The sequence below is a fragment of the Mercenaria mercenaria genome, chromosome 5 (genome assembly GCF_021730395.1).
Source record: "Mercenaria mercenaria strain notata chromosome 5, MADL_Memer_1, whole genome shotgun sequence".
NCBI classification, from domain to species: domain Eukaryota; kingdom Metazoa; phylum Mollusca; class Bivalvia; order Venerida; family Veneridae; genus Mercenaria; species Mercenaria mercenaria.
In genome coordinates, this window is record NC_069365.1 from 34,183,763 (window position 1) to 34,200,151 (window position 16,389).

Genomic DNA, 16,389 nt, shown 5'->3' on the forward strand with positions numbered 1-16,389 from the left:
GAGTCCAAGAACATATGTTTCAACTTGTAATCAAAGCTTTAAAAATGTGGTTGTTGATACTGAAGGAGTTATCTCCTATGAACAAAACAGTTTGAATACAGAGTAAGATCACAAAATATGTCATTCCAGTAATCAAAGTGGGTACATGCCAGGATACGTTAATTCAACAGCTTTCCTGTGCCTATGACCAATACAACCCCTATTGCTGAATTAAGGTAATGGACCCGTAATAGTGTGCCTCTTTTTGAAGGATATTCACTTTCTACCATGAACCTACTTTGACTATTTTTTGACCTTTGTTTTCTATAAAAGAGCAACTGTAACACCTCCAGACGCTATAAATACCCTCACCACATTGGAAATATTGGAAGAACTGTTACACGTCTCCCTTTCGACCTATTCGCAATAATGTCCGAGTGCTTAAAGATGTAAACATGACTTTTTACCAATTTAGCTGTGTTGATGACAAAAAAAATTAATTCTATTATTGGAAGGATTTGAATATTTCGTAAACACCTAGTGCAGTACTCTATATAAACAAACCAATGACATATACTTTGCTTATTCCACAAATATAACACATAACACGTTTATCCAAGTAAACAGGATTTGCATAAGTTTTCATAGGCAAGTGACATATTCGTTCTGTATGGTAAATAACAATAAATTCTGAGCTGCAAAGATAACTTTATTATCTCTAAGGCTTCAATAAAAATATACTGTCGGTCATCAGTTAAATAAACAAATCACGGAAGTTTGTAAACACATAAGTAGCAACGAAAATGAACCAACAGTATGTCTATTAACATAACGTGATCCCAGGACAGGACAGTGGATGTGTATTTTTTTCCTTTGATTTTATAGATGAAGGAAATAAAGTAGTTTTAACGTCATATCACATATCATATTGATATTTTAGAGAATTTCCCCATGTGGCGATATTTTAGTCAAATGATAAATTAGAGCTGACAAAAGTGAATAGTTTGTCAGCAAAAAGAAAGAACAAATGTTCAATGCAAGGTATTTGATTAAAAGCATGTCCAAATATGACGCTGTATTAATAATTCTTCGGTCTTGAGTCTGTACGACGGATATTATAATATAGCTTTGCACAAAAATAATGCCAACAGTCATGACACTCCTTTGATGGAATTTTAAAATAGGTACATGCTTTTTTACCTTGGCATCTATGACAATTTGATCCTACTTAAAGTAGCTGATAATTCATTTACAAACAGTTTTCGAGTTGTTTGATTCCTGGTATATAAGTAATTCTAATATGCTTTTCTATGTTAAATCAATCGTACGCTAGAATGACGTCACGTTAACGTGCGGTGACGTCAATGTTTTTGTTGCGACCAAGAAAGAGCGCTACTATATTTCATCTACTGTTTTAGATTAAGGGCATATTAGATTAGAATCGAAATAATTTAAAGCAAAACCGTGTTTAACACTTGTTTATACACTCGGGTGGTAATACGTCGTACAAATAATTTCACTCGGGCTGCGCCCTCGTGAAATTATTACGTCCGACGTATAACCGCCCATCGTGCATAAATAGAGTTAAAACACTCTTTTGCTATAAATTATTTTTAAGTAATAGATTGGTAATTACTGGATAGCATATACTTTTCTTTTAAGTGTGTTGGATCATTATGTAGGAACGTGTGTAATGTGTTTTCGGTTTTGTTATAATTATCTCAGATAACTTGGTTTATTCGTCCTTCGTGTTATGTGGGCCAAATTCTAATAAGGATTGAAACATTTGTTAATTGTAGTAAGAAATCACGATACACTGTAGTATCTTAAAATATCATCGGGTTATATTTCTAGGTTTGCCTTCTTGTAGCAGCCATGTCCCTCGAGTTCAATTTGTCATCTCTTTCTATTCGTGTTATAAGGCGGTCTTACATAAATAATTTGCCGGGACTGGCTTTCAACTAATTTGTCATACGATAATTAGTGATAGCCGAATGTTGCATTATATTATTATACACATGTAGGTCCGTACATTTTGATGTTATTTGTATATCGCTTTGCTACAAAAATATAACATTTATGTTGAAACAGACATTATAGTCCCAGTCCTCCATTTTCAACATTGTTTAGGCCAAAGTCCTTTGGTATGTCTAGGATTGGTCAAAACATTATTGTAACAGTCTCCGTAACAACCAGTTTCTTAGCATCTATATCCGGGCTCGTCTAGTTATACATATACATTATTCATATTAGATAAAAATCTTTGAAGTAAACAGTTTATTCTTATAGATAGATTATAATCCAAGGACATGTCGTAACTTGTTTTGGATTTTGCTGTGTTTGATTGGTACAATTTCGTGTTAAATGCAATTTACCAGGCATATTGTCATGGTTGTATCATCTCGATTTCCAAGTGCAATATCGCCTCGTTTTCTCTGTAGTTAGAGTAAGTGGTTTTCCTTTCTTCCGTTCACCTTCGTCGGAGAAAGAATTTCGTATTACATTTACACTATTCTGTGTAAATATGGCCTTATCCCGTATAATATTGTTTGGTCATTTTTATGTAATTTGGCTAACTACACATTTGTAGTTGTGTCTTGTAATGAAGTGCCGAGCATTGGTTGTCTGTAACTCCGCTAATAGATCGCACAAACCCTACCAATCAATTAAAAGCATTTGCTATGAGGCTGCAGTGACAACCTTGGTAAGGATATCTTGAAACAAAACTGGTTTTACTTTCATTTTTTCTCAAAAGTTACGACCTTTTGTTCTGTTGCGTCGATAATTTTGTCGGAAAATGCCAGCAGCAACAAAATATAACATACAATTTTCTTTATTTCAATTTTTTACGGTGAGATTTTTCATTTCTTTTATCAAGAAATATAATCAATAATAAGGATGATGTATCAGACAATGAATTAATCATATTTCGCCATGTTTTATCCTGAATCATCTGAATTATCTACATCCATCCAGGCACCCCATGTGGTTCTGGCACGATCTGTGTATGACAAGAATTGGAACCACTGCCTTACCCTTGCATGATCGTAAGAGGCGACTAATAGGGTCTTAACACTTGGTTTTGCTGTAACTCTGTGATTCCAGCAGGTATGCAAATTTTGATTCCATACCTCATGTTTTTTTCGATGTAAATGAGATGTGAAACCAAAATTTGTAGTCCTGTTTGGCGCCATATAACCTATTCTGTGTTGGTGCGCCGTAAACCCCAAATAAATAAATAAATAAATAAACATCTGTCCAAGCAACTACAACAAAAATCTGAAGAAAAGAGTATAACAAGTTATAAATGTTATTCTGTAACAGTAATTCTAATATGCTTTTATAGCAAAAGAGTGTTTTATCACTATTTATACACTCGGACGGACGGTAATACGTCGTACAAATAATTTCACTCGGGCTGCGCCCTTGTGAAATTATTGAGCCCGACGTATAACCGTCGATCGTGCATAAATAGTGATAAAGACCTCTTTTGCTGTAAATTACTTCTTAAATAAAACCTCATGTTGCCAAAACAAATTCGCAACAACTCGTATATACACATACAAAAATCTTTGTACTTATATTTAATAAGAAAACCAAAGAAAATGGATAAGACAATAACAATTTACCAAAAGACATGTACGAAAACGTTGCGCAGAAAAATGCCTCTTAGTTGAAATAAAAAAATACTGATAAAATATGTTGCCACATTTTCATGACATAAAAATACATGCCGGTATATAATTAAATATGAGCCACCATGAGAAAACCAACATAGTGCATTTGCGACCAGCAGTCTGGTCAGGGTCCATGCTGTTCGCTAACGGTTTCTCTAATTGTAATAGGCTTTGAAAGCGAACAGCATGGATCCTGACCAGACTGCGCGGATGGTCTGGATCCATGCTGGTCGCAAACGCACTATGTTGGTTTTCTCATGGTGCGGCTCAATTATATTGTATTAAACAGTAAATATTCTTCTCAGTTTAGTATTCCCCACTGCCTCGCCGCTATCCCTTAATTAATTTTAATCCAGAGCAATTCTAAATTTCACTGGTGTGATTTCTGATCACTTTATAACTGAACATAGATATAAAGATGCATCAATCTTACATCATTGATACGCTTAATATCGTTGTAATTGTCAAATATAATTACAATAAAAGACAGGCATTATTCTTACGATTAAACACAATAAAAGGATCATCATAATTTGAGCATTTCATTTCATTAACCTTAGTTCATTTAAAGAGAGGCCTCTACACTGTCCTCGAACTGGCAACTCCAGGTAGATTCTGTTTATTTGATGTCCAGAATTAGAGGCGTTCAAGCGCCTACTCCGCCGACAAACATATTGTTTAAAGTACATATACACAATAAGATACAGCACGCCTCTTGTGTAGTACAACGTTAAAGACATTTCGTAGAAGATCCCGCTAATTTCGTTCGGGTCACGAGTGCCTCCCTTTACTAACGTTCCTATTTCAAATGGTAAATGACAGATTATATATACCAAAAATATGAAAAATATAAATCGCATGATGTAATAATATGTCTCAAATCGCTGTTTTATTGTACCATGCTGTTTTCTTAGAATTACACAAAATTCAATAGCTATGATTGCACATGGTAGAATAAAAAGCATCACAAAATCTATAGTCAAAAATATTCCTCTTAATGCTTTAAATCTATGTGAAAAGAAACATTTCTTGCCATAAAGAATTTTCGAGGAATCCATCATATATTCTATATAAGTAATTTTGTCATAGTCATATATAGTATAGAAGACCACTGTCCATACGTTGTATGCTACCGAGAAAAACCATACAAGACTGATGAAAAACATACATCTTCCAGCTGTTATAAACCGTGAGGGATGTAGTATGTTCAATATTTTCTCTGTTGTAAGCAAGATAACTGTGTAAGACACGGCTGTCCTTGAAATGCAAAGAGCATAGAAATAACCTTTACATAGATATACTGACATGTCTCTTTCAAGAGCCAACATTGCATTGTAAGGTATCGCAGCAACACAACAGATTGCGTCAGACATTGCCAAGGAAAACACAAACACGTTTGTGGTTCGGCCTAACAATCTTCTTTGACATATAAGTACAAGAACACAGATGTTTCCAGTCAAATTGAGAAGACAGATCACGATATTGGCAACAAACAATGAATATTGATATCCGTCTAATCCCTTCTCGTCTTCTTCACTGATGTTTGAGGACGTTACATTAACATTAATGGAAGAGTTATTCATATTTAGCATACAACACGCATTAATGTTAATCTGTTGTTTTCTTCTAGCATGTGCATGGTCATGTATATGGTAATTTTGACTTACTGACCAATAGCAACTTACTGTAACAACGACCTATTGAACTAGTCAAAGCATATTTGCTCTGAAAAAAAAATCCATGGAATAACGTGGTGTTGAATTTTGTATTTTGAATTCAATTCACTTTTGTGTTATTTTAGAGCTGTTCATTATTATTCAAACAGACGAGTTTGAGTACGACATGTTACACATTTCCATTAATCCATTGTATTAGACACTATTAAAATTTCTCAGTAATACAAACTGATGTAGAATGTAGCATTCTATTACTGTTTGAAGAAATCACTGTAAAGAAGGAAAATAAGCTTACGATGAAATTAAAATCCTCGGTGGGTGCTTGCACTATTTTATATAACTTTTCAGTGATATTCTATAATTATCCGCAAAAAAATATATCCTTCATTTATTTTATCCTTTTGCTGGAATTATTAATGTATTCGTTTTTCTTTTTTTTTTTTTCTTTTTTTTTTTCTTTTTTGACAAAAATTCTAACAGTCTAATGGATGTCAGTTTTCATGTTAAGAAGATTAAACCGCAACCATTCCTTTATGCAGATTTCCAATTTCAACAGCTTGTGACATTCATCAAATAAATTCCATTTGAAATGACGTTGATCGCTTACAATATTTGTAATGAATCAGCATGGCTAGATCTTTTTTATTCAAATTTTGTACTTCACTTTTCCGAGTAATGACGCAGTACAAATTGTTGCAAAATTTCATATTAAACAATCATAAATTGCCGACTAAACTGTGTTTTTTCCATGTCAAAATCGTCGCTATTGCAATTGCGCTTGTGCTAAGTCACACGCATCCTTAATCCAATGCCGTTATTTTACATAAATCATTTAAATATTCCTGCGAAAAAGAAATTAGTTTGAGTCCTCACGAATGCAAAAGTAATAAATTCCACACTGCGAGTCCTGTAAATTATGTAAAATATTTTTTGCAATTATAGTAAAAACACGTTACGGCAGTTTAGTAATTCCATTTATCACAGTTGATACTTATGCCTTACTAAGACTATAAAACTGTTTTTGGCAAAACTACAATTACAATAATTATCTTCATTAATAAAAGAGGAAAGAGCAAGATCAGCCCAGTAGTGCGGTCCCGTCTGCCGATATTCCCAATTATATTTCTTCGCTCCAGAATCTGTCTAGCTAAAATGGATTTATATCCACAGTATTTTCCTCCTCTAACAGGATGAAATTGCAAACACTCTGATAACGGTGTATAATATTATCTGTCCAGCATGTCACGAGTCAGTATGTAATATTGAATTCTTTCTTCTTCATGTCCTGCCTCCCCGTTCTCTAAGTGAAATGATTTCAGCATGAAGAGTTTTTCGCTTTATAGAATATCGAAATACGATACAGTATTCAGCTGCTTCCAACAGTCACCTGGAATTAGAATTGTAAAAATGATGAATCGCAAATAAGTTTTATTTTGTCAATATTTAAACATTCAGTCAGTATAGATCATGTTTTTACATAACCAATGTTAATAATGTATATTAAGCCTAAATACTCGCAATTTAGTTTTCAGAGAAAACGAAAAGCGTAGCATCTTATCCATGATCAATGTGAAGGTGAGGCAAGAATGGTTATATTGAATGTGTCACACTTGTGGTTGTCTCCCTATGGGACAGTTCGAGTCTAATGCAACAAAAAAACTTGTCATCTGATATTGAACAGCCAAAAATCCCTTTCTTAATTACATAGAACATAGCCAGAAAGAACTTCATTTGTATTGCAACTGATTAAAAGCAGCAACTACTGCATATTTAACGACAAAGCGTTCTTTTTCAAGAAAATATTACTTATTGTCATTAGTAATGTCCTTGTAGATTTCGACAAAAATGAAGAATTGATAAAACAAAAGCTAAGAAAGACTTTTAAAGTAAATTCCAATGTACATTTAACTCATTGCATATGCTTGATTCAGGGTTTGCTCTTCTTTTCCTTTCGTGTCCTGAAAATCTGTTTTATTTGGTAAAAAATAGATATTATTAACTTGACAGTAAATAATTGCAAAAGCATATTTATACGTTTCCTTCTATTTCCTTTTGCCTAAGATACTTCTTTATTAACACATCCGTTCAGATAGAAAGAAGCTGGCATTTTATACTTCAAAAATTAGTTCAGTGTAAGAGAATGAATTATAGACGAACACAGCTGCAGAACATCAAACATGATGATTAATGTTAGATAGTTTTTTCATACAATAAGTTTTATACAACATGAAAAGAGTCTTATATTCGAGACAAAAATACACTTGATATAAGAAGTAAACCATACAGGATAAAACCTAAGATAGATTAATACTGCGATATTTAAGCAAATAATGAGGCCACAACATGCGGACACTGATGTTATCAAACATTACATGTAACAAATTCTGTTAATACATGGGCACTTTTTTCCCAGATAAAATGCAAAACAACCTTTAAAAAGTATATTAATAAACATGGCAATCATTCTTGTTGATACTGACAACAGATATCTAAAGGATTTAAAATAATGTTTAAACTAATGTTTGAGAGTGGTAAATGTTCAGCGTTAAATCATTTGGTAATACACTCATTTGATCTTAACATAATGTCCTTGTGAGAAAGCTTTTATATACTAGTTTCCTAGTATTTACAGAGAATGTCATCTGAGCTCACAATCTGCCAGCATGTTGGCGCAATTCATTTCATATATCGCAGCGGTCCTATCTGTTTTGTATCATGTTGCTATTTAACCCTGTAAAATACGCATGCAGCTCATTTTGAATGTGGTCGCAAACACTATCTTAGACATTACGCATTTTGCATCGAATCGCAACAAAAGTACTTGTAAAGTTCGCATCGCATATTGCTACAGAACAATGCTTGTAGAGTCATTTTGCATTTAACGGCAACAGAATTACGCGTTTAGTTTATTTCGCACAATCGCAACTTTATGTGATATATACGTGCAATCCATTTCAGTTATATAGAGTGTCCGCAAAAAATGATGCGTTTAGGCTCATATCGACTTTGAGCAATTCTTTCAGGGATATCTTATTGATAAAGTATAATTTATTACCAGAGTTCAATCGAAAGATTTCCCCTAACGATTAAATGGACCTTAATATTAATCCCTATATATTGTAAATAACATGGACACTTTTCTTAACAGACCTAGGTCAACTTCAGAGCACAGTTAAAGAAATAAAATTCATACGTAACGAAGAGAAAATTACAATTTATTATCTCTTACAGGGATTTTCTTTTGTGAAATTACATTAAAATCACACTGTTATGACCTGTTACTACTTCCTATACTTCAGTTGAGCTTTATTGCATAAAAATATGAATTTCTATCGAAATATCTAAAAGTAAACACAACCAAATTTAAATAAAAACTAATCTGTGGCCATCCCAATTGAGAAATTAGTGTTGAATAATATGTCCGCAATTACGCGACTAGATCAGACGACATTTGTTGCTGTTTCGTTAAAAGCTTAACTAATCATACAATATATCAATGGATCTACGCAGTTTACAATATCCAGCAGCTGAAAAAGTCAAACTCATAGTACATTGGATAGAAAACACATACATTGTTATAATTACGAACTTTCATTGGATGAATGTACAAATCTGCCTACTATTCTCACACCCTATAAACGACTGTATTTCCCCTCTTCCTCTTGCGAGTGAACAAAACAATAAACTGACAGCTAAACGTTGAAAAACAGCATTTTAAAGTGACTGATTTGCTTTCAAGGTATATATATTTTCATTTTATTAGAACCTGAACATGACTTGTTTCTGTATATAATGTGCTAGTCTGATGACAGGTAGAATTATAGCAAAAACTCGATTGATCACTGATTTTGTCCAGAAATTATACATTGTCGGCATCACAAATACTTATTTTCTTGCTGGAAGAATGACCTATATGTAAATTCCACTGTTTCATGGATAAAGAAACAATACTAGTTTGGTAAAATGAAATAAAATCATTGATAAATTCTCGAATTTGTTTATAACCGTAAAGGAAAGAAGATTCAGTACTATTTCCTGACTGTATGCATGCTTGCTTAATTTCTGTACAAGTGCTTGCGAGTTTGGTAGAAAGACTGTATGCCTGTTTGTGAGTGACTTCTTTACAAAATGTCGGCGTTTCCTATGCTCCTGTAGTATTTCTTCATATTTAGAACCCGCAAACAATGTTTGAAGGAGGGTGGTATAAAGCAGTCACCATGAGGTCTGTCTGTTCGATCTGTTTGTATATGTGTCCTCATATATTTGGTCGTGCAATTACTTCAGTGATATTGCACCTACCTCTCTCAAAGTTTTCATACAAACATCGGCCATATGTAGTTAATGCCCATCTTATTACTTTCCTTTTTCTTTTTAAAGTTACACTTAAAGGAGAAACATGGTCTGTTTTTCGTGTCAGTGCCATAACTTCTTTATGCATTTAGGGATTTGAAATAACTCGGCACAAATGTTCACCATCATGAGACCGTAATGCGACGATGTGTCTCATACAAGACTATATTTTCTAGAATTTCAAACCAACTAATATATAATCGCAACTGCAATAAATAACATGTGAGAATATGAACAGTAAATGGGGTGAAGCGGCGCCAGATTGAATTCACTAATCCTTTGTGGATCGCTTTCTTGACAGCGTCGCACAGTAATCAGCTTTATTTTAGGTTTGTCTTTGTATTTGCCATAAACACATGCACTTTAACATGAACCTTGTCTTATTTTACTGAAAATACATTCTGAGAATGAAATAAGTCCCCATTTTACAAGCAGAAGTGCCATTAGAGGAAAAAATGAGGGTCTATTACCTCACCTGAGCAAGAAGTGCTCTAGAAGAGCTTTTGTGATTAACCTGTGTCCGTCGTCTGTTGTTGTCAGGTATTTTTCCCGATATCTGGAGTAATGGTGTTATTTACCTTTGTACAAGAACAAGGGTAGCATTAATAACCCTGACAATTACAGGGGCATAACTATATTAAGCTGTTTTGGAAAGTTATTCACGTCTTTATAAAACACTAGGTTAAACACTTTTAAGGTCAATAACATATTGTGTGAAGAACAGGCTGGATTAAGAAAACATTATAGCCTTGTTGATAATATATTTTCTTTAAAATTGTTAATAGATATGTATTTTGTCAATAATAAAAAACTGTACTGTGCTTTTCTTGGATTAACCAAATTTCTCTCAACTCAGTCAATCGTATTGCTCTGCGGCGAAAGATTCTAAGTTACAATATTGATGGTAAATGTTTTAAATTTATTCTCAACATGTATGATAACTTGAGCGAAGTCTTGTGTAAAATCAAACAATACTCTTTCTGATTTTTTTGTGATACAAGAGTTAGACAAGGTGAAAATCTCTTTCCTATTCTACTTTTTTTTTATTCTGGAATGATTAATAGCTTTTTGTCTAGTAAATTTCATGGTCTTCAGTTATTTTCTGATAATGCTAGTAATATGTTAAGTGATAACGATTTTGAAGTTTTCTTCTTCAAGTTATATTTGCTATTGTATGCTGATGACACAGTCATCTTAGCAGAGACCCCTAATGACCTCGAGTCAGCTCTTAATGCTATGTCAGAGTATTGCACCTCATAGGGGCTAAAGTTGTCATATTTTTTGAAAAATAAGAGAGGTATACGTAATGCTTCAGTATTTCAATTTGAGAGTGGTAATATTTTAGAAATTGCTGACTACTTCTCATACCTAGGTATTCAATTTTCATTCAATGGAAAGTTCGGTAGAACTGAGGCTCATTTGGCATGTTTGCAGTTATTAGTAAATTCAGGAAGTTGTTTTTACCTATTTATTTGCAGTTGCACCTTTTCGATACCATGGTTACTCCTATTGTCTTGTACGGCTCAGAGGTATGGGGGAGGGGTTGAAAATTTAAATATTGTTGATAAATTTCAGTTAAAATATATAAAACTTATTTTAAATTTGAAGCAGAGTACCCCTAATAACATGTTGTATGGTGATCTTGGTATTTTACCACTTTCGAGTCGTAGAGTGTTAAGTTTTTGAAGTAAGTTAATAAGCTCCAAGGAAAATAAAATTTGTAATATTTTGTACAGAACTTCTCTCACTGTCTCAGAGGCAAAACAAGAAATTTAACTGGTTATGTTATTTTAAAGAAAGTCTTGATTCTCTTGGTATATCTAATTAGACGTTAGATCAGAAGATTCGCTCTTGTAACTCCTTCTAAAATGTTGTTAACACTTGAATTAAAGATCAGTTTATACAAAACTGGAACTATTCAGTTAATAACCCAAGCAAATGTTTAAATTATAGAATGTATAAACACGAATTTGTATTTGAAAAATATTTCAAGCTTTTACCTTTTGACCTTAGCGTTTCACTTTGTAAATTCAGATGCATGAATCATGTTGCCAATAGAAAAAGGTAGATTTGAAAACAATGCAGGAGAACAAAGTACTTGTCATTTGTGTAACAGTAACATATTTAGGAGATGAATTCCCTTTTTATTACAAATATATATTTCAATGTTGATAAAAAATGTAATATATTTTTTTCTATCAACGTAATATTCATCTATATATTTAATATATAGATGAATATTATTTTAAATATCCAGATACTCTCAAATTGTCTGACCTTATGGACAATTACAATAAGAATACTTTGTTAAAACTGGCTGTTTTCTGTAAGAAAATTATGTCTGTTTTTAGATAAATAGTTAGTTCTCATCCTCCACATCATCAGTTACTTCTGCAACGATTTGTCAGATTTTACATGCCAATCTGATTTTGTTACTATGACTTGTTATTGTTACAATTGTTGTCATAGGCCCTTATGGGCCTTGACTTGGTTAATAAACTGTAAACTGTAAAAGCAATGGAAATGACCAAATCCGCAAGGACATATTCCTGGCGTGTGTGCGTTATCACTATCAAATGCAAACTATTTCTAACATGAGAAATAGCGGTAAATCTTGATAGTCAGTAAACATGACGGCTGTATTTGTAATGATAACATGTTTATTCTATTATTGAGAAACGGGGTTAAACCATTAGGCCATTCAGCTATTTTGTGCTGCTTTTGAATCTTGTTGACTGATTCACCATGAAGTTAACTCTGAATTACTAATAAGGACTTAATCGACTTTTTCGATAATATATTCGTTATCCTTTTCTATTTATACGTTCATCCGCAGGATACTTGCGGGTGAAATAGTTTTGTTTGTTGTTTTTAAATCAGAGGATCATTTTCTTGCAGACGGACAGACAGACGGGGGTCAACCTATAGTCCTCTCACTGATATGTTGAAATCGTAAGGTAACATTACTTCGTGCGATTTCCATAGGGAATCGACGATTAATTTCTTGCAAGACATGGTAGGGACCTTGTGTATACATTCAGTTTCTAATTCGTATTTTATGATAGTATATGTGTGTAAAGCCAACTCTGAACACTTGCTTGTAAACGATGCTGAAGCATTTAATTAATTATTTAATTAAGTAGGATAGCGAGTCACAGACACTCAAATCCAACCACCCCCAATGGATTAGTATAAGCATCGCATGGGGGGGGGGTGTTGGGTTCGACATTTAATGGCAGTATAAACATGACGACTGATTAAAAGAAACAATTTTATATGCATATTTTTTATTTCATTTACGCATTTCAAGGACGTAAATCGCCTTTTGTAATCGCAAGATGGAATACAGTATCATTCGCAAATACGAATTCAGATCAAATATCAAAATTGGCAAGCCGGCATACAGTAAATGTTTTTTTACCGACTAGAGAAAAATTAATTTCATTCAAAAACGCAACAGAAACAAAACATTTTATTTACATACATTTATGGAGTATGCATACTTATTACAGAAAACAAAATGGATAATTGGATTACAAATCAATTTGGCGTGATATTCATCAATTTCGTGACATCGTCGAGAGAATTTTCATGCAATGAGTGTGATCAGTCAACATTTTTTAAACATTACCTGTCAGTTGCATCTATTATATCATCATATACACATATTTATGTTAGACTTATCGTTTAACTTAAATACACATAGAGTGTAAAGCCAAATAATGAATTTAATGACGATTCGTACCTTTTCCGTGTCATTTTATTGTTTTAATCACTCGCAAGAGGAAGCGGGGGATACAGTCGTTTATAGGGTGTGATTCTCTTACTACACCGACATTAACCGTACTTGAAAGGTCTGTCTGTTACTGATCACTTTTATCGTTCGCATCGTGCTTTAAATTCTTACAATATGCGGCTGTTGCGACCGACATCCAGGATATACAACAGGGTCTTTATTATTAAAATATATATCATATAACGGAAAGCACAGACCAATAAACTGCATGACAGAAGATTAAGATATTGTAAGTCAGTGACCGCTGTCGAACAATAGATGTCTTTTTTGTTGGGTTTAATTTCGCACGGACACAATTTAGGTCATATGGCAACTTTCCAGCTTTTGATGGTGGAGGAAGACCCCAGGTGTCTCTCCGCATATTATTTCATCACGAGAGGACACCTGCGTAGAACCACCCACCTTCCGTAAGCCAGCTGGAGGGCTTCCTCACATGAACAATTCAACGCCCCGAGTGAGGCTCGAACCCACATCGATGAGGGGCAAGTGATTCGAAGTCAGCGACCTTAACTACTCGGCCACGGAGGCCCCTAGATAAGTATTGATTAACATGTAACAGAAAGAGGACCGTCCCACCAATGATAAATAAATATGTGATTATAAAGTTACATGTACTTAATATTTTTTGAAGGTTTGATCCCACCTAAAATGATATATAAAGAAAACGTGAGTAGTTTATGACGGATGGGCTAAAGAATACTTGAGCGAATATTATGCCGAGCGGATGACAAATCTTGACATTCGGGAAAATTTTAGCCCTTGATTGTGAATCTATGAACCGCATATCCAAACGTTTTGTTCTTTCACGATAGGCCAATGTAATGAGTTTTTAATATGCGTGTTTTGTACTTCTTAGAAAAAAAACGTTGCCAATTACTTTTTCATGATAGCGATGTAGCCAGTCTTCAAAGTTACGGGAAAAAAACAGGAATACAATTTGGAAGAAATATTGTACTCGTATTGCCAACTTAATTGCAGAGTAACTGATTTCAAGGAAGACATCTGGTAGTCTTACTGATAGCGTGTGTAATTGAGTTTTCATCTTCCGTGGCTTGTACCACAAAGGAAATCCTATGTCGATCATTGTTTCAAGATATTCATGCACTTGGGCCTGTATTTGACAGATAATAACCGAACAAAAATTGCAAATGTACGTGAATGATTATTGTATGAGCAAGTATGTTTCAAATAAAGACAGCTGGAAATAACGTTACAATTGGCTTGTTAGTCAGAACAATTTCGCTAAATACGAAAATGTTATGTTTTCAACACACTTTTGTTTGCTTATTACTTGAAAATTAAATATTGTTTATTTACCAGATTGTGTTTATTTGCACCAGTATAAAAATGTATTCGTATTTTTGGCTATTTTCACCACGGAGCAGACTGTATGAATTAAACAGGGGTCACTAGTATATTTCTGGTTAAAATTAAGTCACTATTCCGTATATTATGTCTGTAATTTTGCCTCGCCTACAGTTTTACCATTATAGTCGGACGTAAATTACATTAACCGAGTTTTTAAGGAAATACTTAACGCGTCAAATAAGAAAATACAGGATTGTTCTTGTTAAATGTCGAACTGATCATTAAATCTTTAGAGTTACTTATATAAGATGGAAATAATTGAACTGGTTAAAATAATTCACTACTCATCAGTAATTGCAATATTTACTACATATTTTATTTAGGAAGCTTTTACATTAAACCTAATGGAAGAAATAAAAATAAATTTTGTTTTCATTTAAATCAATTCTTCAAATCTTTACATTTGTTATATCTCATTCTCTTCCATCAGAGGCCCGTCAAAATCCCGAGACGAACCTCTTATTTATCTCTTTCGTTTATTTGGTGAGCATGCGCACTCATAATTACTACCAGTAGTGGTTTCAGCCAATCAGAGTTTGCCATTGTCCGGCACGCCGAATTTTAAACTTCAAACAACATCAATAAAGTACATGCTAAAAAGAATAAAGACAATATTGCATGACTGCAATTATTAAAGATTTATATTCCTCTTATCACATTTACCTCAAGAAATAATGATATTCTTCGTTCTTCGGCGTCGATATCAGAAAGGACACGGCCGCGCATTTCACGGCTGATTTTGATTGGTTCGGGATGCTTTGTCGCCAAAATCAATTTCCGAAAAAATTCCAGGCACCCTAAAAATATCAAATGGTCGGCCCCTATGTGTAACACAACTCTTATCTTAAAATAAAATACTTCATACCGACATGAAACAGTCACACAGTAATTTCGATAATTCATATGTATAACCGATATTATATCTATAGTTCACCAGGTACATACGTGTCCGTACATATATGTGTGACTGCCCTAGCTTAAAATATTCTCCTATTCTGTTTAATGTAATGATATATTTGTCCGTCATCATTTTATTGTTCTCATATAAACATTTTGTTGATCATAAACTTTTGCCCCGAACATCCATTAGATATTCTGTCTAGAAACTACTGGGAGAGCATCTCACGGGATAACCGTGGTCACATTAAAAACTGAAACTGCTACAGTATACAAAACTAAAGCATCAGATCTTGAATTAATATGCGTAATGCACAAATTATTAACACTTCATACTATCATGTCTCTTTGATATCAGTCTCAGTTACCACAATGTTCTCTCAACACTTGAGGAACATACCTGGAAATTTGAATGTACTGATTCAGAAGTAGTAAATGAAAGAAAGTTGTGATTCCGTGACAAAACCTGTGACTACACTTAATACGTGAACATCATTGTTTGGTAACGTGAAATTAGACAGACGCGGAATATTACAATAGTGTTATCTGAAATGTTTCATAACCGTTTATGTTTCCGTATTCAATTTGGAAGGTGAATTAAATTTAAAGCAAACGAATTAGGCGGTTGGTAGAAATAACAGTTTGC

At 33.6% G+C, this 16,389-nt stretch overlaps 1 protein-coding gene across 1 annotated transcript; it reads right to left on the bottom strand.

Moving 5' to 3' along the window:
• Positions 1-2,803: 2,803 nt before the first annotated feature.
• Positions 2,804-6,713, bottom strand: LOC123558866 (mu-type opioid receptor-like). The gene has a single exon (XM_045350710.2). The coding sequence runs from the start codon at positions 5,246-5,248 to the stop codon at positions 4,199-4,201; it is 1,050 nt and encodes a 349-aa protein (XP_045206645.1). The 5' UTR covers positions 5,249-6,713; the 3' UTR covers positions 2,804-4,198.
• Positions 6,714-16,389: the final 9,676 nt, after the last annotated feature.

What these genes read in the sequence shown, in the direction of transcription:
- LOC123558866 (XM_045350710.2), bottom strand. Translation starts at nt 5,248, where the DNA reads ATGCTAAATATGAATAACTCTTCCATTAATGTTAATGTAACGTCCTCA.